This window comes from Atheta coriaria, unplaced genomic scaffold (assembly GCF_025399875.1).
Source record: "Atheta coriaria isolate IRGN ID8LTWV9N9 unplaced genomic scaffold, Caltech_Dcor_3.1 hic_scaffold_7_pilon, whole genome shotgun sequence".
NCBI classification, from domain to species: Eukaryota; Metazoa; Arthropoda; class Insecta; order Coleoptera; family Staphylinidae; genus Dalotia; species Dalotia coriaria.
In genome coordinates, this window is record NW_027045449.1 from 4,662,178 (window position 1) to 4,685,880 (window position 23,703).

Below are 23,703 nucleotides of genomic sequence, written 5' to 3' on the forward strand. Positions count from 1 at the left end.
GTGAATAGGTGATTGAAGCGTTAATATGTTTCGTTCATGACGCATAATTGAACCAAAAAAAGAGCGATGACAAAATTCCCATTCTGTATCTTTATCCTTCTTATCTTAGAACATATTCAACCAAATGTTATAGAAAAAGAAGCCATGCACGTATCATAAACATTGCTCGTTACGGTTATATTGATTGTACTGTGAGTAATAAAATGTGTGAATAACATATTTAAAAGGTTTATAATTCTTTTAACTGAAAAGGAAGGCTTAACCTTCAAAATGCGCATTGCAGTATATAAATTTATTCATGAGATGAGGTTATAAAAGTTCACTTATTGTTTGTTACGTTTACTGCCATTTCGCTCCAGTATACAAAAACTACGAGCATAACAAAATTAAGTGATGGTTTAGCTTTACATTTTACTAGAATTATTAGTACATGTTTTTGCCGTCAAGCACAGTGTCTCTAGTAGTGCTCGTGCTGCGGCTACGTATCCGGCGCTGGTCGCGTTCGCGCTCGCGCATTCTCGAATTCTCGCAGTCTCGTTCAGTATTTACCAGCCGCGAGTGTGATCCGTGCTGTTCCGTGAATCTATGCGTTTTTGTGCCGCCCGGAGCGTCGTCGTCTCGCTGGATATTACGGATGCGTCGCGCAGAACATGCACGTAAGTACAATTTCCCAAATAAATTTGCGCCCCACAATCAACCGCGTCAACCCAAAACAGGGTGAAGAGATCAATGACCAATGGGTGGGTTTTCGACGGGATTTCGTGTGTGCGTCGCCGGTTGGTATGAAAGCTACGACGTATGTGCACTTCTCTCGTGCGCCTCGCACCTTAGTAACGATCCGCGGGCAGCGCGCTAGTCGTACGTCCGCGGATGTTTATCGAATATGTGGGTTTGTCAGTCAAAGGGGCGGCAAGTGCAGCTTGCAGGTGCGTTTTAACTCAATGATCGGAGATTGTTGATTGTAGATAGACACTCGGGTGGATTTTAAATCGAGTTGCGTGATATGCGGACGCTGCAGTGATTGTTGTTGTTATGCGTTTTGTTTCTGCACGCCTACGCTGCCGCCCGAGTACTCGCCCGGAGCCGAAGAATCATTAAAGCCTCCGCTATATAATGATTTAACTAATGCGTGTTTAACGGCCCACGTACGGACGAACACTAACTATCACATGAAACAGTTGAGCGTCGACGGTCGGTCATAAACGTAAATGATTCTACAATCGTTGTCTCTCGTTTGGGTTTAAATGCTCATTGATTTTCTTGATGCTCGAATATTAGTGACCCATTAACCCTTGCTGTGTGTACCATAGTTAGAGCATCGTTTATTTTATCTTAAATTTGACTGCATATTTTATTTCAACTGAAAAAAATCAATAATTTTTCATCTTGGAGTCTTTCACGCATGTTATTCGGTTTCAACTTGGGTAGAATCGCAAGTTGTTTACTTATCGACGTTTTGTGTGCACCTGTCAAGCATTTCAGTGGCTGAATGAGCGCAATCACAAACTCCAGCCTCCGTTGCCTACTATTTGTTCGTTTTATATCAGATATGGAACATCAATTCTGTTCCTTACGCGTTTATATTCTTCTCTTCTTCGCATTTTACTTTATCTAAAGATGAAACGTGGAGTAGCTACTAACATCGGCTTTTTTATCATATCTTTGATTGTTTTTTATTTATGAGTATTATTTTGTTTGGAATATATTTAAGTTATGAGGAGTGATGCAGTGGAAATCTGCATTGATATTACTTTTTACTTGTTTTCTAGACTTCTGGAGTTTATGAGTGAATTAAATTTATGCAGGTACTGTAAATACAGGCAGGTATTCGCAATATTTGTGTTTGTTTTGTGATAGTGTGATACTTACGCAGTGCAAACGAAAACGTATTTATGATATTTCATTGTGAAATCGCGCAGTAAGTTTATTTTCATGATTAGGAGTTCACAAAATTGGCGAAACTATTGATTATTTCCAATTTTCCACCCAATATTTTGTTGCTGTTTCAATTTAACCGGGTTTTATATTATTTCTTTTAATAAATAATTATAATATAACCGACTTGTATTTATTAAGATTGTGACACTGCCTAAATATATATTTTCTATATGTGACCATATTGAAAGAGAAAAAGATCATTACTCTCAATTACTGACTCAGTATGATATTTATTTTGGTAATTATCTATTTTTATAGACCCGCATCTTCTGTCATATGTTTATATCTTATTTAATCATTTTTATATCCATGACGAGTTAAGATAAACAATTGCCACGATATTATCAAGTCTACTTCATTTTTGTGACTGTTCTAAACTGAAACTATGTTATGACTACATTTTTTTACTCTAGAAAGTGTATTTAATGTTTGAACGAATTAATGTCCCAGCAGTGCAATTATTTCACATCATCTATGCAATATTTAACAGGATTCCAAGCTCATTACGAATGTTTACACTACTTTTAGCGGTTGTAGCGCTTGTTTTGTGATGTATTCCTGTCTGGTTAATTTTACAGCCGTTGCAGTCAATTTACTATGGTTTCTTTGGGTATTCTGCCGTCTTGGTAGTGCAATTTGCGACAAAAGGGTTTTATGGACTTAAATCTGTCCTCATTTCGAAGCATTCTCAGTCTAATGACGCGCGACGAGCCAATTTTAAGCAAATTTACAGTTTTGCGTTTGAATTTCATTCTTGTCATCATTATGACTGTCTTGGTTCCTTAAACTTTACTTTTTGTGTTGGTTTACTTGGCATTGGTGTAGTTTTTGGTTGTGATATAGACATTGTAATATAGCACAGATTGTTTTACTGATATGATTGTAACGTCCTGAGTAGGGTTCGTATTGTTAAGATTTGTCGTTTGTCGTGTTGCATGCGCTGCACTCGATGTGATAAAGTGAGGTGTGCTTGCTTTGGTATGGCACGCGTCACGAACCACTAAGCACGAATTAAAATTAGATCGGTGTTTCCGGTGTCTCTTCTCCCTACAATGAGTGTGCATTCATACGCACATATGTGCAGTAAAACCATAGGTGTAGTCAAAGTCATGCTTTGTCGAGTACAACTTTTTTTCAAAGTTTTATATTTTTCTGGTTTAGCTTTAGATTTTACGTCGTTTAGGAAGTGGCAATCTGTTGTTAATGTCAGAGTCACCATGTCGCACTGATTGTCTTCGTACGTCAGTTAACAGCTTGAACAGTTGTTAAGTTCTCGTGTTTCATTGTTTTTCAGCTGTAAATCGCCTTTTTTCTGCTGTACAGCATTTCCTGTTGTAACATTTTATTTTATTTCGGCTTTTTCTGTCATTTTTTTAATGTTGAGGTAAAGGGCCGCCATGCCTGTATTCAGTTTAATAGCAGAAACATGTCAAGGGAAAACTTTGACTTGCACACATGCGATGGAGATATTTTTAGCAGACGAAGAAACCGCACACCGAACACGCGCGACAAAACAGAAGCAAGCGTACGTGAGGCGCGAGGAAATGCACTGGAAATGCGCATTTGTTTATTTATTTGCGCTCGTACGTGGAAATTGAAAAATTTGACGATTCTTTGATGTCTGTACACAAAATAGCTAAATAAATAAATGCATATTTATGACCTGAATTATAAAAAAATCATTATCAACTTCAAACGCGTAGTTTTGAACTTTTTACAACAATGTATAATAAATTTATGAATTGAACGTGACAATTTAATTTCACGTTGTCGCTTGAATGCATGCTTAACGACTGCTAATTTTTTTATTCGCGCAGACAAGACACTTCAAAGGTTGGCGGCGTTTTTGTGGCATTATAATTCAGCACATTAGAGTCGCAGAAACTAGAATGCTGTAACACAACTCACTAATATTAATGGCGAATGATTTGTTGGTCAATCAAATCAATAATTTGCAGACCCTTAGAACGCTTATAATATTACCATTGAATGGAATGTTCTTGACGTGACTTATCAAGTCGTCTATCATATTAACGATATGATTAACACGCTCTGCTCGTGATAGTTATCGTGCGCGTCTACACGCCGATTGAATTACACGTGAGTGACACACGCATCGAGGTCATGCTGTCGCGGGACACACAGGCATTATTCATTTGCTTTTTGATAGCTAATAATGTGACCATTAAGAGGACTCGATTGGTGCATGCCAAACTTTGCAGTCATAACAATGGACCACCGTAAATTAATTTATTGTTATTGTTTGAGATATGTAGGTATGCGAAATGCAAAGTGTTTGATTAACCTTTTTTTGTCGCGTTTGTGTTTTTATGCACAGCATGTATGCACATTTGTTTGGAGAGCTTCTTAGAGTCATTGTTAATATTGATGATGATGCTGAAGATGAGGTAGTTTATAAAACAAAATGACTTGTTTGGTCTGCACACTGGCAACATTGTTATTTTATGATTGTAATTCTGACTGCGAGCATTATGCACCAAGAATTATGCGTGCGGAGCATGCACAGAACGGATATACGCGTCTCTTGATGAAAATCGACGCCAAGGCCATAATAAATGTTATATTAGATTGCTGTATCGGGTTTGGGTACATATTACATTTTTTCCTGTCGTAGTGTAAATCTTTTTTGTTTAGACGTCGAAAAGTTTCCTATTTTGAGACTTTTTGTTTCGTAAATTCACTAACTTTGGTCGGTAACAATTAAAGTTTATTGTTTTATAAGTTTATTATGATTGTTACGTAATCAACAGGTCGGTCGTAACTTGGATAAAATAAAACATTTAACACCCTAACTTCTTTTTTGGTTTGGGCGAATAAAGAGCTGTAGCTTTTAGGAAATGTTTCCTATCGCGGTTCATTCAATAGGCAACTGTCGGCGTAAATTTATTTCGTTCTTAATTTCAGTGAAAGGTTAAAAGGTAAAAGCGGCCTTGATAGTAAATTGTTAGCCGCACGTCGCGACCGTTATTCATTTGCTACGCTCCGGGCATTTTCTTTTTGCTTCCATCGTTTCACGTGTTTTTCACGTTTTTTTTTATAAATCGTTTTAGTTGTGGTTTCAAGGTTTAAATTGCTCACGCAACTCGATTTACCAAAATATATTACCAAGGAAGAAACATACTACCTACTGCAGAATTGATGTTATAATATTTGTTTTTGTTGCAGATTAATGACAGATTCGAGCGATAAAGCATCCAGAGCGCGATGGAGTCGCGCGAGGCGAACGGCTCGACGGGGCAGCTGTCCAGTGGTGGCAGTATCGGTGACGGCGTGGGCGCGACCGGCATGCACCACTCGCACTCGACGCCGGCAGGCGTAGACGGCGTCGGCGGCGGATCGCGCACCCCACCGGCGACGCCCAAGAAGGGCGGCAAGATGCTCGCGATACGCGTGCAGATGCTCGACGACACCGTCACCATATTTCAAGTGCAGGTAAACAACACAACACTCACCCTCTCAAAAACTCTCACTCTCCCGCATCGTCGAGAGCGGCACGCACTTCGATTAATAATTCATAGCCATTGTGGCGCGCGTTGCCTCGGCTCGTTTTCAACTAGGGCAAACTTTAGCGCGCGTTCAATGTTTTGAGAGGCTGTTATTGATCATCGATCGCTCGCTTGCCACCCTCCTCGTCATGATATTAATATCGCAATATGTATTAAAGAGGCTGTGAATGACCCTTGTTGTCGCTGAAAGGCACGAAAGCAGTGCGCTCGAATTACACGCTGGAGAGTTGTGCCGTTTGGCGCGCTTCCGTTTTCATGCGGTGGCCGCGCATCGATTTTTGATACGTTTTTCGTGTCATTGCACGCTTGCACCACTCGGTGGATGATGGCATGGCGATGATGCTCCGTTGGCTGCCGCCGGTGGCTCTTAACCCAATTTCGGTACACATTTATTCGCTTAGACGTGCTTAACGATTCGCATTTCGAATGCAACGTGCAGTCGTTTTAGCTTCCTAACTGTATCGTATTGGAATTGGATATTAGTGGAGACCTAGTTTACGAACTGATGAATTACTGAAGAGTATTTTGCAGTAAAATATGTTTTACGATCATAGAATTATCACTTTAATTGCTTAATCTTTTGAAATAAAAACCATTTTCTGACCCAAAAACTCGGAAAGGGATCCTAGAGACCTGCACCTGTACTGCTGGACAACTCAGGCGCGAGTGAGCACCGTGGTCAGCGCATACCTTCTTTTTATACCTGCGCCCGACCTGCGGAAAATGGTGGGGGAAGCTGCGCAAAGGAGATTTACATTATCACGCGCGAGGTTGTGCGCTGTAGTTGTGAATAGCGCTCTTTGAAAAGTGTATCCTTTCGCTCTATCAATGTGGAAGTTGAAGGCGTAAGAGCGTACCTAATTTAGTTTTATTACAAATATGGTTCCTTCTCTTTACTGCTGTTATTCAATTACTGTAGTATTTTGTATTCTTTTCAATTTCTATTCAAACTAAAACATTTATATACCAAAGCATTTCTGGCGTAATTTCCTGCCGCAAGTTTTCCACATTTTTCGTCGCAAAATGCGAAAACACGTCGCAGCAATATAAAAGGGCGAAAAAACATTCATTTCCTACTTCCGCGCTTTGCTCCGAAGGCTCGACACTAGAATCTTATCAATTTTTATTATATTTACGTGGTTTTGTTGCGCGCTCAGCGTAACCAGACGTAATGATATTATGTGCACTTCGTTTAGTAGGTAATTTTCTTCAGTCGCAACTCGTAATAGAATAAGACACAGAATTTGTACACAATGTTAACAGACCCTGTTTCTTATCTGCATTGAACTAATTATAATTAATCTAGTCTAGCAATTTATATGAGAATACAAGAATTTTAACTTCTGGAATGTGCATAGTTATTATTCTTTCTGGTTTGAATATTAATAATATTATGCCATTGCGCCGCTGCAATGCGTGCAGTAATTTCAATTACGGCCTTAATTATAACTGCGATGCGTTTTTGTGCGAGCACCCGCGCGGTTTTAATTAACGACACAGTTATTATACCGAGTGTGTTTGGAATGTGTTTCTGCACCGATTGTAAACATGCAATTCGTAGTGTTGACACTGGCGTTAATGCGTTGATGTGATGTGTAGATTTACCCGACGAGATAACATGCATCTGGTGGTGTACTGGCGATCTCATCACTTGCCGTAATTGCCACTGACTAAATTGTTTGTTATCGGGACATTGCATTCGGTCGAGTGTCATGTTTATGGAGTTGCTGTTCAATTAATTGAAATCAACTGCAACCACAAACAGCGGTCACTAGTGTCACCCAAATTTATTTATTTATCTCCGTATAATATAAACTTCAGTGATACTGATGTATGCATTTTTTCGTTGTTATAGGCAAAAGCCCTTGGACAAGTCTTGTTTGATCAAGTATGCAAGCAACTGCACTTGCTCGAGGCCGATTACTTTGGCTTAGAGTACACCGACATGTCACACACCAGAGTCAGAGTAAGAGATTTGTGTGCTTGTCGTAGGGTTGGTGTTGTTCACTAATGATTTTCTGTTTGCCCGTGCAGTACTGGCTGGACTTACAAAAGCCTATGTCGCGGCAGCTGGGTTTATCGCTGGTGGACCCACTACTACAGTTTTGCGTCAAATTCTACACGCCGGATCCTGGACAGCTGGAGGAGGAATACACGCGTTATCTGTACTGTCTGCAGGTGAAGCGTGATCTAGCAATTGGGCTAATGCACTGTAATGATAACACGGCCGCGCTTATGGCTAGTTATATCGTGCAGGCCGAATGTGGTGATTATGTTGCTGAGGACTATCCTGACCACACATACCTCTCCTCTTATAAGTTTGTGCCACATCAGGATCCTGAAATGGAGAGACGCATTATGGAAAATCACAAAAAACACGCGTAAGACATTTTAGTAAAATTTGATTTTACCAATATTTGTGAAAAAGAAAATTAACTGTTTTGTTGATTTTGTTTGCAGAAGTCAATCCCCAGCAGAAGCAGATTTAAATCTTCTTGAAACTGCGCGACGTTGCGAACTCTACGGCATCAAATTGCATCCTGCAAAGGATCATGAGAATGTGCCGCTGAATTTAGCTGTCGCACATATGGGCATCGTGGTTTACCAGCAGATTACTAAGATCAACACGTTCTCCTGGGCGAAAATCAGAAAACTGTCTTTTAAACGAAAAAAGTTTCTGATTAAACTTCATCCCGAGGGATACGTAAGTTAAAAGTTTGTTTATTACATGTATGAGTTATAATTTGTTTTATATATATTTTAATTTATTTCTTTTATTATTTTCTTAGGGTTATTATAAAGATACAGTCGAGTTCTTCTTCGAGGGACGCGACGAGTGTAAAAACTTTTGGAAGAAGTGCGTGGAGAATCACGGCTTCTTCCGCTGCTCCACGGTGCAGTACGTTTCGAGGCATAAGACACGCGTGCTGTCGCGCGGCAGCTCGTTCCGCTACAGCGGCAAAACGCAGAAGCAGATGGTCGAGTTTGTGCGCGACAATTACGTGAAGCGGCAGACATTCCAGAGGTACGTAATGCATGAGTTTTTCACAAAACTGCTTGGTGTCTTGGCTGAAGGAAAATCCACAGTGATGGAGCTTTTTCAGTGTTTCCAGTGTTTAGCTAAGTCGATGTTTTTCATTTGTTTCTTGTAAATAAGTGTTAAATACTCGTGCCTATTACCTGGTAGACTAAACGAACTTAATGTCAGTGGTTAGGGGTTGCATTCACTTGGGCTTTATAGAATATTAAACTTTGTTTCAACCAAAGGAATGTAACCCACATAATGTAACAGAAAGTTTTCTGTGTGTGTGATTTTCGGAGCATGATTGTTATCTAGAAATTGCAGGATTTGCTGTACCCGATGCTGGTATTACATATCTGTTGAATTTGTTCGATATTTCTCTGCTTAAATGCGGCCGCCGGGCAAGTCGCACTGTATCAACTCAAGGGAAGGAGGATGGGACTAATTAGGCAAATTTTAATTCAACTAACAATACCTCACAAAACATAATCAACAAATTGTAACGGTGCAAACGGTTCTCTTACGGTTCTCTTTCTCTTTCTCACACTTTGTACACTGTAATAAGCATGTTTGTACTAATTTCGTTTCTGTTTCGTTTTGATTACTGACTCACTGTTATCTCATTCGATCGTTTCGCTGCGACATTCACTCATTCGAGCTCACACCTCACACACTTTGCGTTAACTTTGATTTCTTTGCGTTCTTGACTCGTACTTGATCGTACTACTTATACTCATTTACGTTTTGTTTCTTTGATGATTATGATGATGATATATTTAGCTCTTAGTTGCATTATGATGGTGATTGTGTGCTAGTTGGGTCACTCCTCGTTCTCTTGTGCAGGTCGGCGTCATTCCGCCACTCTAGCGCGCATTTGAACGCCAACAACAAGAACACCAGCTCGGTCGGAAACAGCATTTCCGCCCATCCCCTGTTGCCCCTTGCCGACAGCAATCTTAGCGGTATGTAGTTTTATTTTTTATTGTCTTGTCTTTTTTGTTTATGTTTGGTTCTCTCCTATGATTTTGTGTTTGAGAGTTTTTACCAGAGTGCGCACTTGAAAATCATTTTACGACATGATTGATTTCTGTAAATATTATTTTGATTGGTTCTGTCGTGGACATTTTGAGTTGCGGTGGCGTACGTATGCACCACACATTTTGCATCTCCCGGTATCGTAGGCGTTTAGGCGAGTGTGGCGAGTGGTAAGCCGTGACACGGCGTGGTATTCTGCTTGCGTTTGCAGTGGAAGTGTCCAAACTCTCGGCGTCGCTGGGTGCGATGGTGCCGCCGGCAACGTCGGCGTCGACGACGGCGGTGAGCTACCCGCGCGCGACGGGGCGAACTTCTCCGACGACGAGGTCAGCTTATCACCACCGCGGCACTCCTACGTGCTGGAGTTCGGCCCCCGACACCAGGCCTACCACACTGCCTGCTCGGATGACGAGCTCGCCATCACCTCCTCCGACGACGCGATCGGGCTCGCCGGCGATTTCTGCGGCTACGAGCCCGCAGCGTACGGTGGCGGCGGCGGTAGCGGGCCATTCGCCTGTGGCCGTCCGCGCAGCCGTTCACAGGGCCGATATAGCAACAGGTACACCACACCCCACGCACCACATTACTACCCGGACGCCCTGTAATCGTCCGCCGTCACAGACGCAATCGCAAAACGACATCGATCACGCGGTACCCCCACACCCCCAATTCCAATCCGACTTTAGCGCTGAGGTAGACGATGTATGCACCTCGGAAGCCGCCGCTCTGCCGCACGTAAAGCGGCACGTGTGGCGGCGCAGCGCTAGCTGCCGCGATTTATACGACTTTAGTTTTGAAGACTCTGGGCAAGCAAAACGCCGCGTTAAACCCGACCATCTCGTGATTGTTTCTAACTCGGGGGCGGCGGTAGCGCATGAACTTACGTCCCATCTGGACGAGCGCAAGCTCGAGTCTCCGGTCACACGTTACGGCGACGATCACAGGGCAATCTACGCGAGTTCACAAAATACTAGCTTAGAAATCCATCAAGACATCATGATGCCGGAACAGAAAGTCTATTCGAGTAGTTATCCCGGCACCACCGCATACTCGCAGGAGTCTATGGAAGATCCCGGCAATTACGAGTTGCGCGACTCTCAGGACGATGTGTCACATGACAGCTACGACCTAATTGAGCGCTCCGATGACGAGTGCAGCACGTCGGGCGACTCGAAATATGCAAAGGTGAAGGGCGTCGGGACCACTCGAAGTTGTAGTCTCGATTCAGGTCGGTACATACCCTCTGACAGTGATTCGGAGGCAGATAAGCACCTTAAGTGCAAGAGTTCCGAGGATATCCATCCAGATATTTTTGCGATGGAAGATCCGAGGGACTTTCCGCGCGAGATCGTACCGCGTAAATCGGACGGATCATTTTATAAAAATCTTAAGCCTAGCTCGCGTACGTCTAGCCAGGAATCAAAATCTGACTATTACGATACGCGTCCGGTGTGCAAAAAGCGTCGCAGCATCGGTTCGCGTACCTCAAGTCAGGAGTCGAAATCCGACTACGAAACTAAAAAACATACACATAGGCGTAAATCTAATCTTAAATTTGACTCACGGCAGTCTTCGGCTGAGTCGAAGAGTGAATATTATGATGCTCCAGCTGAACCTAAGTCTCCCAAACAGGACTACGACAGACATATTCAATTTGAACGTAATTACGGTACCGGTACCCAAAAACAGCGCCAACACGATAATTCTGAAATCAATCGAAATTATTCCCACTTTAAGGAAACTTCTCATGTGCACTCTATAAGTTTACAAAATGTCGAAACAGAGCAGAACATACGCGCGAATCGAATGGCGGCTAATTTAGAACAGAATACTGTTCCAAGGGCACAGAAACGTACACAAAGTGATTCTGCTGATCGCAGAAGTATTACGCACATTTGGCCTGAAACCATCGCTGGAATTCCAACGCAAATTCAGGATTGGACTGCCAAACAACAGAGCACTAAATCTACCGAATCAGAAAGTAACATTTTTAGTTTTGACGAGGAACGTATCAAATCAATGGAGGAGAGCGATGATTACGCAATGGTTCCAACTTTGCCACCAAGAGATATACCGTCGCAGAGAGATTCAGACAAGAAAAATTATCGCGATGTTTTCGTTGAGATTGAGCCTAGAAAGTTGGATTTGAAAGATTCAATGATGCACCAGCCCATTGAACGTACAAAAAGCGATCCTAATAATTTAGCTTGGCAACGTTTGAATTCGAATTCTAGACGTATGCTCCTCAAACATCAAAAGTCTATTGATCTCACTCCCGCCGAATCCAGCGATGAAGATTACCTCTATAAACAAATTCCTAGCGCTCCTCCAATAATGAAATATCGCGGAAATAGTACTCATTTTGAAATGCCCACTGCCGAATTTGGACATTTTGACATTCTAAAACGCGAAGTAGAAGGACAAAAGACACGGTTTGAAGTACCCAAAAAACAGTTTGAAGTTTTGGGCGCAAAAACTCAATCAGATTTTATTAATTTACCTCCTAAGAGCGAAACGGACATTCCGTATGTTTTGCATAAAAGACACGTCATGAACGGAACCTCTAAAGAGGAACCAGTTGACATTCGTAGAGTTCCTGATGTTGTAGATTTTGAAAGTCAAAAGAAACCTAAAAGTCCCAGTGCGACTGAGTTGCCGCCAGTACCAACCTCAACTTCATTTTTATTTACGCAGAACATTGATTTATCTAAAGTTGATCCTGTCACGTTAGAAATTGACAAAACTGCAAAACCTATCCATCATCTTTCTAGTCCCAAGAGAGATATCACTCGAATTGATCCTGCAATCCTCGAAACGTTGAATTCAAAATTAAGTCAAATTGAAAGTGATAGTCCTACAAGTAGTCGTACAGAAAGTTTAAAACCTGCTCAGAAAATTAAAGCGCTTCAACAAATTGAAGAAGTTCCCTCGAGAAAACCTGAAATTGTTGGAGTTAAACCTAAAATTAACGTAGAAAAACCTCCAGTTGATAAGATTAAGACAGATATTAAGCCTAAGCGAATAATTAAATCACGAATGCAGCCGGGGAAGAAGTTTAAAGGCAATAAAACAAAAGTACGCATTACTTCGTTCAGTTCTGACGATGAATCGCTTGATTCCGATGATGTTTTTGGCAGCGCTGAGGCCACGCCCACCAAACTGGAATTTTCACCGCCTCAGATGCGGAAAGAGATGGAGTCGATTTTAAAGTACGAATCAGAACGCAAGTATCTGCAATATACAATGTCGTCTACTGAGGTAGAAGGATCGCCTCCTACCACACGGCGAACGGATACATTATATTGTAGAAATGAGGAACAACCTGAACTTAGACGAATTTCCGAAAGATCTTTGTCCATTCCAAGTTCTGAAGATGACTTTAACATTAAAGTCTCAGACCTGCCAGCTGTGTTTGAACCTGAAGATCAGGAACATGATCATGATGAAGTTACTCTCACATTGGATACATTAGAAGAGGTTGATAAGGAAGCAGATAAGTCTATTGAAGATACTGTGACAGTTGAAATGACTGAACAGGTTACTATTCAGGAGTTTCTTAAAGAAGAAGATTTAAAGGAAATTGATGAAGAAAAGGAAAAGGAGAAAGCACAACTTTTAGAAGACATTGAACAGGATATTAGAGATTTAAAGGTACCAGCGAAAACAAAGATTACTGAGATTTGTTCTCCGACATCGAGAAGAAAGGGTCAGAGTCCTATGTTGTTTGCTCACGCGAGATTAAATCTTTCAGAAGGTTCCGCGTTCTCTTTATTACAGAAACAACAGGCGCTTGAATCCCCAGTCGCTGGTCGGCGAGCTAAATCATTGGACACACCTGTTATTTCTGTGAATCGACTACCACCTTTAAATTCCTTCTCGAGTAAAGATGATACTGTAGAGGAGGAAGATGATTTACCAGTTAAGGAGTTACCTGATATTGAAAATGAGGAATTGCCGAAGATACCTGAGGTTGTTGCTAAACAACCACAACCATTACCACCTTTAGTGACTAAAGTAGAAGATAGGAAACCTACGGTTGTAAAAGCTACAAAGAAAGTTCTCCCTGCTAAGCAGAAGAGCATTGAAAAAGACCAAATTGTACCTGATGTCTCGAAAACAAAAAAGACCACGAGGGCTGCAACGGCAAAAGTTAAACCTACAGTTAAAACGAAAACTACTGTTACTCCACCGAAACCATCTACCACCAAGACGGTTGCTACTGCACCGAAAGTGATCAAAAAAGCAACGACAACTGTCACCACAACGGTTACTTCTAACACTACTACCACATCAGCTCGGGTGAAGCCACCTGCAGCTGCAACTGCAGCAAAACCACCCGTTGCAAAGGTCAAACCTATTCCCCTAAGAGTTTATCTCTTGAGAAGGTTAAGGATCCCGAAAAGAAACCGGAACCTGTAATAACACAGAAATCATTACCATCTCAGAATTCATTGCAGTTACCTGGGCACGAAATTAAACGTACGAAAAGTCAAGAGTTGGAATCCAGTAAGCGACCGGTCACGAAAGAAAAAGCAAAATCATTGGAGAAACTGGAATTTAAACGAACATCCAGTAAAGAGCGAACTAAATCTCAGGATGAAGAAGTTGACAGTGCTAAACGAAAGGAGTATCAACAAATGTTGTATGAAACTGCTATTAAACAAACAAAAACTGTGAAAAGTCCCGTTAAAGATATTATGCCGGTATTTCCGCAAGTTGAGGAAATGGTCCGGGAACGCGGTGGAAAGCTTGAAATCTCAATTAATACTATTGAAAATACTGGAGTAAACCTGGAAGAAGCCATAATCATCACAAAATCTCCGAAGAAATTGGACAAAAACTTTTGGATCAGAAACTTACGAAAAGTTTAGAGCTGACGCTTGGTGATGATGATGGGGTAGAAGTCAATGGGAAATCGATGCAACGACTTGGGAAATCCTTAGATTTAGAACCTCGGATTCCTTCTTCTGAACATTTTGACTTTAAAAAGGAAACCATTGAGAGTATGAATATGCACGCGTCTCCTGATAGTCCTCAAGTTGGTGAAGTTGTGGAGGAAGTGGTTGAAGCAGATGTTCATACATCGGAGCCATTAGATACAGATACAGAAGAGACCTTACAGGATACCGAAGCTACTCAATTAGTATTAGAGGGTACTAGTTTAGATGTTTGGATTTCAGTAGATGGCACACAAGAAATTGCACCTCCGAGAGGATACGAGTTTGATCCTCAGCTTGAATTAGATAAACCGGAATTGCTAAAAGATATAACCATTTTGGAAAAGTCGACGAATTTTTTTGAACCATCCACTGTCAGTAAACCCCCAGACTTAATAAGATTACAAGAAACTAAAAGTAGTTCGAGTTCGCAGAGTAATGAAAGATTAAGTCTTGGGAACTCTTTGGAGATGAAGTATGCTGATGAGTCCGGTGAATCTTCCCATCGATCGGACTCAGCGTTTGTGCAGGAATTGAAAAAGGCTTCTCAGACAGTGGAGAAATTACTTATGAAGAAGTTGGCAAAGCGCAGACAAGCAGAAGAGGCAAAGGCTAAAGAAATTCCGGAAGAAATGGAGCCGGAATTACACGAGCTGCAACAGACATTAGTTCGAATTACGAGCGAAGACGAATCATTAACTTCTGTCAGCGATATGAAGTTGGAATATCAGGATATGAACTTTTTGGGTGTGGGTAATGATCACAAGGATGCTTTGCTTAAATTGAGTATTGAACGCAGCCGATCTGAAGATACGGGTTCCTGGATGACAGTGGAATGTGACGAGTACGTCGGACAGGAGAGTTTTGAGTATGATAATGCAGAGAATCTTAGCAAACAGGCGACTCCTACGAAAGACGTGGCAAAATCTCCCACCACTGATGAACCAAAGAATCTTCTTACTGCGCCAACCCAAAATAAAAAGTTAGAGATTTTGAAAAGATCGAGTGATCAGTCTCGTTCCAGTGACACTGGATCATGGACTAGTGGCGAGAAAGATCTATCTCCGGGTAAAACCGGTGATGAATCTAGTGTCAGCTGCTCAATCGGTTTTGCAATTGGCCTGAGTCAAACCATCGAAAAATTTTCGACCAAAGAGCAGCTGGATAAATCTTCTCCGGAGTTAGAACCCAGAAGTCCTAGAAGTCCACGCTCTCCAAGAATTTGCGTTCTTGGTAGAACTTTTACCATCGATGAAGATTTTGGCGTTAAATCTGGGTCTAGTTCGGAAGGCGATGTAGCGGCGGGAGGAACATTAGATTTGAGCGCAATTCAAGAAGAAGATGATAGTAAAAAAAGTAAGAAACCTTATCCGTTTGAAGAAAAATGGTCCAATGAGTCGGAATTGACTCAAAGACTACAACAAAAAATCACCAAGAAATTATCGTCTGAAAAGAACAGTTTGTCATCCGTTGACGACCCTCTTTCGGACAGGAGACGTGGAGGTGGTTCCTTAGAGAAACCTTCGTTAAACTCTGTGGATCGACTTAGTGCTGAATCTCGAAACTCGGTAGATACAGAATCTAGTTCTGGTAGTTTTGGACTTGCAAATAGAGGTGGATTGAATGAAATGAGTTGTACCTGGAAACGTTTTCCAATTGGAGAGTCTGGATCAGCTTCTTCTAGTATTGATGATGTTGACCCTGACTTTTATGCTCAGGAATATTTTCTTAGCAGGGAGAGCTCTGCAGATATATGCGGTCTTGATGTGTTTACATTAGATCCTGATGCAACACCAACAAAAGAGACAGTTGATGACAACCTTGATAAGTTTAATTATTTTCCACCTGAATTCAACTCGTCCACGTATAATACACCAAACTTTTTATCGCGGACATTGTCTCGTATTTCTGAGAGGAGTTCAAATTCCGAGAAAACCGATGAAGACTCGATAAAAGCTTCGATGAGTGATGCCAGTCATGAAGAATCTATTCATCAGGGTACCATTAGTTCTGGTTCCCCTAGTAATGCACAGGGAAGCGATAAGAAAGTTAAGACATTGCCTAAACAACCAAGTAAGGAAAGTGAAAAGTTTGAGTTGCCAAATATGACCAATTTGCTTCAAAGACAAATCTCTGATGATCGACGGACTTCTGCCGAAATGGCAGAGTTATCAATAGATGACATAGAGATTATTACCTCAGAACGAGGGCTTAGATTAAAACGACAAGATTCTGATGATACTATAATTGATGAGGATACAAACGAAAAACAATCGTCTAGTAGTCAGGAGAGTGATGAATGGCCATTACCTGATATACCAATGCAACGACCTTTGATGGCAATGCATGAGACACCATCATCTGATAATTCTACGCAGCAGACCACACAATTATTCCAACCACCTGTTGTTTTACCAGATATTCCAAAAGTATTTGGTCTTAGGGGAAGTATTGTTAGTCAGACATCTGAGCAATGGCCGAGTCCACCATCTAGTGTGGCTGATGACGGTGAACCAGCTCTACCTCAACCAACAACCGCGGTTAAAGTGGAAACACATTATATTACTCCCCCTGAAGAAGCGTGTAAAGTAATGGTAGAGTCTAACACACAAAGTTACGAAAACGATTCCAATTCTTTATCTGATAAAACTCTTGAGTATGAAGTAGATGAAGAAGAAAAGACTCACACATATGAAAATGTTGCTACTGATCAAATATCAGAGTCCATTTCGGAAAGTCTCAGCGTGGGACCTAGTGGGGTAAAAATTGTTCTAGAACCTAAGTCGGGATCCAATTCAAATTCGGATGAGTTCAATGTTTCGAATATGCAAGATGATGTTTTTACAACAGAACATCAGGCATGCGAATCTAGAAATGAATTACGTCCCCCACAGTGATGCGGCGTTCGACCACCTCTGAGGATTCATCACATTCGGGTAATAATAATCAGAGGAAAAAGTCGAAATCGCATAGTTCTTATTCTGATGATGATGAGGCGACTAGTTCCATGGGAACAACTTTGGAAGATGGTACTGTACGATATGCATACCAGCCAACAAAATGTACGCATAGCAGTCATAGTGAAGATACTTCCATTGCTCTATCACTCTCTGAGTGGTCTAACAGTACAACTACTGTCAAGTTTCAAAATTTGTCAACTAGTAATAGCGGGAAGTCATCTGGATTAAAATCCGATGATAATTCCTTGACAGATATTGCGCATTCCATTTCCGAATGGTCTAGTAGTAATTCTAATACGCTGAAAGCACAAAGCTTACAATTTCAGAAACTGTCTTCTTCAACAGGGGACAGTAGTACTTTAACAGATATGATGGGTAAGGATTGGTCAACCGGGTCTGAAAACATAATGGCCCAATCGCAATTTTATAGCACAGATCGTTCTTCGTTGAGTAGATTAGGCTCTAGCATTGAGGAACCTGAGCTTGATACAACGTCACCTAGAACAATTGCTTCCGAAGAGCTGGCTAGATTTGGACATGTTATTTCTGTAGCTCCAGTGTCATTGAGCGATGAGAAATCTAGCAGTTCTCAAGAGCAGCGCACTGTCCACACTCAGCGTTACGATAAAGAGAAACAAAAATACGCGAAACACCAATACCAACCCTCCGTTAATTTACGCACATCGTCTGTAGATCGACCAGTGAAGGTACCTCTCAAACTCGCCAAATGTTCACCGTATTATTCTAGTAGTTTAAGTTCAGAGTCAACGCCAATGACAGTAACACATCCGCTACCTATGTGTAAAACTGCTACGATTCCTCTAACAAGGACTCATAAGAAACCTGTGGCGAAAGGTGCGTTATTTCAGGCTAGAAGTCCACCTAGTGAAAACGATTCTACTAGTAGTATGGAATCAGCAAAGTGTAAATCTGAACCAAGACGTGGTTATCGCCGACGACGCCATACACCGCAAAAACGTCACAAGGTGGATAAAGATTGTACGCATCTAAGCAAAGATGATTACTTTTACGTTGATCCTGAAACCACAGAGTACAACGAATACATTCGTAATCGAAGTTTTGAAGAACTCGCCTGCGGTTACCAATACGAACACATGCAGGCAGAGAATTTGGAAGAAGGGTACTACCCTGATGGAGACTCACAATCTGGGAGCGATATTTTTCGCATGGAACGCGACGAGCCTGAACCACTCGAACCTGAAACTTTTGACGTGTCTTCTATTCCACCACCTCTGATTGAAGATGATTTCGAACAGAGGGATGATGACGAAGGTGCTGACATATGATTCTAAACACAAACGAACGAATTACTCACCAATAATAATAATAATAATAATAACAATACCAAATATAAATGTGTCACACGTGGTGCACCAACTTTATAAAATTTTATTCATCACATTTACCACCAAAGCAAACATTGTTATATATTAATGTCTTTATAAACGTTTAAAAACTCTAAAAAAGGCAAAGCTGATGAGACAACACTGATGGCTGGAATGGACTACAATCGAAAGCCTAAAAAGACTGAAGTATAATTAAAACAATGCTACATTTACAGTATTATAAACCGGGACGAATTAAAGAAGAACTAAACGAGCATCATAATAATCATAACTAAAACTCATCGATATTAAACAACACACGAATGCGGTAATATGCGAGAGGAAAAACTATGCGGCGTAAACATGTAAAAAATAATAAAAGAAGAAAATAATGTAAATATTGCGCGTAGTAAACGTAGATTCACTGGCTGGACGTATGATTATCAGTTTAGACGCCATTTTGAATCAAATCAATGAACAATTTTAGTTTTATTCAAACTAAAATTGTGCTTCGATTGATTTTATGTGGGGTATAGATGTAAACAAGGAATTTAATGCTGTAATGCGTTTACGAGTATACCGGTGCCTAATTTAACTTTAAATTGCGTTACAATCAAATTTGATGTGAACTCGAAGAGCTGCTGCGTAACGTTATTAGCACAACGCAAATCGTAATTGCGTGAATCTTCCCTGGATGCCTAAAGTTCGAAAAGTTTGTTCAAGTTGTTGATGATTTAAAAAACGTTTATTTGATGGAACTAAGTTCGTACTTTGTTGCTAGTTAACTTACACACAGAGTTTATTACTAACTATAATATATACACACTACAAAGAAAAGAAATAATGAAACAAATCGAAATGTTACTAATTATAACCTCGGAAACAAGACAAAACTGAAATCAAATTACCTAGATATAATTAATTGTTAACGTGCGCGTATTGAAATATTGAAAATATTAAAAGAAGGAGAAGACGAAATGAATATTTAGATCAAATTCCAAATTTCAACTTTAAGATATATGATATGGTGGAACCTGAAAAATTAAGAATCATGTAGTGAAAATTAGTACACCCGAACAATAAGTAGAAGAAAAACAAAAAAAAGTAACAAACACACAGTTATGAATTGTTTGTTTTATATTGATTTTTGTTTTTCGCGTTATTTATTATTCGATTATCATGTGGATTCATTCACCCGAGTGAATGTATTGGTGCCCCTTTGAATAACTTTATTATTAATTATTTATTAATTATCTCATGTGATATATGTATGTGCCAAACAACTCTCTCACTGATTTGAAACCCACGAACGATGCGAGTATGACGATTGAGGGCAAATGATTGAAACAAAAACAAAAGTTGTGCGTTTGTGAAACATTGAAGTCGATTATACACACTCAACACAAAACAAACCTACTTGATAAAAGAAATGTTTATAAATGAAAACAAACCGAGTACAATATTGATTAAATCTAACGCTATATATTAATACATTTATTACGATGATGATTGGAAAAGTCGTGTAAAAGGAAGAGTTGGTTTACAGCAACATTCCAAAGCGTAACCCCCACACACTCACAAACATTGTATTCTAGTCAATAACTAATTAATTAGGCGATTAATGATGGGGTGACACGATTACGTTTTTAAGTTATGTTTGCGTTTTTGAACGGTTAGTGCGTGGATTTCTATAACCCGACAAATATTACGATGCTATATTGTGTAAGTGATGTAATTGTTAAGTGAAGAAAAGACATACGAGCGGCTGCATTGCATTTAACACTGATATATTGATATATTCGTATTTATGATTAAAACCAGCATTCGTTTCGAAAGCAATTGATTGATTATATATTTAAACGACGAGACATTATATGAAATAGTAATCAAATAAAAGAAACAAGCGTATAATTAATACATATATTATAAAGTTAATAATTGTTAAAATTGACGTACTAAACTACACTGAATACAAATGCGACATGATAAATTCAGTCGAGTACGACTTGACAGTTAAATTAAACGAACAGTATTAAACAAGAGACACAATAAATGAGGACAACCCAATGCTCAAAATGATTATCGAATTTAACCAGGGCCTAAATGCTTTCAATTTTCGGCGCGTACCGTTCAGTTACTCATGTGCCAAACAACTTTTCAGTATTGATGATAATGCCAGCTACGTTTTGACTTTATATTCTTCATTGTCGTGCTTGTTTGTTATTAGCTCTTGCTCACACGTGCTCTCGAACATATAATGCATTTCAGTTGTTGAATTCTATGAAACCGAATGTTTTATTGATTGATTGGTTGAAAGACATTCGAAATATGTAAAAAACACAATCAATATTAATAAAAATCTCATCAATTTTTATTGAATTACTTGCGTTTATTATATTCGAAGAAATATGACAATCAGAAGTTGAAGGTGAGAATTTTTGCGAATTACATGTCGGAATGTTAAATGTTGTTCTGATACGATAGTAACTTAAATTATTCTAAGTAGCCATTATGGTTTTTTAGAAGCCAAGCTATCTCAGATTATAAGTTTGCACGATTTTTCCTTTTTGACCATGATTTTATTGAAGTTATTTGCTCGGAATGCGTCGCCCATTTGTCGCTCGTTATTTTGCCCCTGTTACAAACTTTAAGCCCTTTTCTCTGAGACAATATATTAATTAGATGGACGTTAAGTTATTTTTAACTGTTGTCGCTGTTTATTTATTGAGTTTTCTATCTGTAGACGACGAAGGCACCGCCAACATCACAATCATACCGCCGCCTCCTACGCAAAGTCCGAGCGAAAACGCCGAAAACAACAATTCCTTCTACTCATCGACTCCTATGTCGAAGACATCGAGCGTGACCAGCAACGGTTTCAGCGACGCTTTGAATGTCTCGAATGGCAGCTACATCCTCTCACCAGTCGACAATGATGCTTCACCTGTGAACAAGAACAAAGAGAACTACATGAATAATAAGAACATCAACGGAAATACGAATGGCATCAACAACAATATTAATGCGAACACAACGACGATTATTGCAGATATTGAGGGTGAAGTTAAGAAACGCGTGCCACGATACGACAAGATTTATTATATTGCTAAAGAGATTTTGACAACAGAAATTACATACAACAAAGATTTAGATGTAATCAACACCGTAAGTATTTCTAAATATTACGTTGTATTGTACTTTGAATGCAAATCTGTGTTTCTTAGTGTTTTAGGGAAGAAGTTTTCCGGGAAGGTTTTGAAGAATGCTCCATGCTTCTTGGTTTGGTGGCACCTCTAGCTCATGCTCACGCGCAACTTGTCAAAGATCTAGACCAACGGATGAAAAACTGGGAAGGCCAGGGTGGACCAAAAAACAACTCCGGGAAGATTGCAGATGTTCTTTTGACGCATTTACCACCCTTGTTGACCGTTTACGAGGAATATTTAGACGGGCATCTTCTGGTATTGGAAAGATTAGATCAGGCATCTAAACAGAATACACGATTTGAGCAGCTGTACCGCGAATTTGAAATGCAAAAAGTTTGTTATCTTCCGCTAAGCGTGTTTGTTTTGAAACCTCTGCATCGATTGCTGCATTATCAATCATTGCTACAGAGATTGTTAAAAAATTACGCACCGAATCATTCGGATCGTGCGGACTGCATGACTGTAAACAATACATTAAAGGATTTAATACAACCTGTCCTGGATACTCTAGCAATTTCTGAAAATCTTGCGACACTTTGTGAACTTCAACGGGATGTGGTTGGTTATGACAATATTGTTCAGGATGGAAGGAAATTTATCCGACATGGCTGCTTATTGAAACATTCGAGAAAGGGATATCAACAACGCATGTTTTTCTTGGTATATTAAACTTTTTATCTTTATTTGAATCAAATTTTACAGCATTTTTTCTTTCAGTTTTCTGATATACTCTTGTACACATCTCGATCGGGTACGTCACAGTTTAAGGTCCATGGCCACATGCCGCTGCGTGGTGTATTGATAGAAGAACCAGAAGGCGAGTTAGCCAACTATGGATTAATTATTTATGGTGGAAATCGTGCTCTCACCGTTGCAGCTAATTCACAGGAAGAGAAAGAACGCTGGAAGGCAGACCTACAGCAAGCTATTCAGCAAGCCCGTGATAAAACAGACACAAAGGTGACATACCTTAGCCTTAAAAGCAGTTCTTCTTCAGATGAAATTCTTGATCAATGTGGCAACGACGTGCCAAAGGCAGCAGCACAGAGAAATAATACAACTGTACATGTTTGTTGGCATCGCAACACAAGTATTAGCATGAAGGATCAATTGATTGCTGTTGAAGTAAGTGGACGGGTTCGCTTACTTGAACATAGCATAATAATTTGTTACTTTTTAGAATCAATTATCAGGATATCTTCTAAGAAAGTTTAAGAGTAGCAACGGTTGGCAGAAATTATGGGTGGTGTTTACATCGTTTTGTTTATTCTTTTACAAGGGGTGCACTGATGATTTTCCACTAGCTTCATTACCATTGCTTTGTTACTCAGTTGGACCGCCAACACCTGAAGACGCAATAGGCAAGGATTTTGTTTTCAAGTTGCAGTATAAGAATCACGTGTACTTTTTCAGAGCTGAATCTGAATACACTTATCAGAGGTAATAGAATAGTAGTGCGTGGTTTTATTTTATGTATGATATTAATCTTGTGTATTTCTATAGATGGTTGGAAGTAATCAGCAGTGCTACACAACAAGGTACAATCAAAAGAAAGCACATCGACAATATTGCTAATCAAAACTCGATTGAAACTTCGCCAGAAAAGTAGATTTAAATTGATTCGAAAGCAAAATTCGACTCTGAAACGAAAATAAACGAATATTTTTTATAAAATTCGGAGAAAAATAATTGACGAAAATATTTAGAACGGCTGTGCATTTTGCAATAATGC

The 23,703-nt window shown here is 40.0% G+C and overlaps 2 protein-coding genes across 2 annotated transcripts; both read left to right on the forward strand.

Annotated features, from left to right (window-relative positions):
• Positions 1 to 491: 491 nt before the first annotated feature.
• Positions 492 to 21,144, forward strand: LOC135796672 (uncharacterized). The gene is given in 11 exon segments (XM_065308790.1): positions 492 to 656; positions 5,125 to 5,391; positions 7,321 to 7,431; positions 7,500 to 7,846; positions 7,926 to 8,169; positions 8,255 to 8,490; positions 9,331 to 9,449; positions 9,734 to 13,824; positions 13,827 to 14,363; positions 14,366 to 17,348; positions 17,351 to 21,144. Coding segments are annotated over 10 exon segments (10,272 nt in total). The 5' UTR covers positions 492 to 656; positions 5,125 to 5,163; the 3' UTR covers positions 18,727 to 21,144.
• Positions 21,145 to 21,447: 303 nt separating this feature from the next.
• Positions 21,448 to 23,580, forward strand: LOC135795442 (FERM, ARHGEF and pleckstrin domain-containing protein 2-like). The gene is made up of 5 exons (XM_065307128.1): positions 21,448 to 21,930; positions 21,990 to 22,631; positions 22,689 to 23,096; positions 23,152 to 23,411; positions 23,475 to 23,580. The coding sequence occupies exons 1-5, from the start codon at positions 21,448 to 21,450 to the stop codon at positions 23,578 to 23,580; spliced, it is 1,899 nt and encodes a 632-aa protein (XP_065163200.1).
• The last annotated feature ends 123 nt before the right edge of the window (positions 23,581 to 23,703 follow it).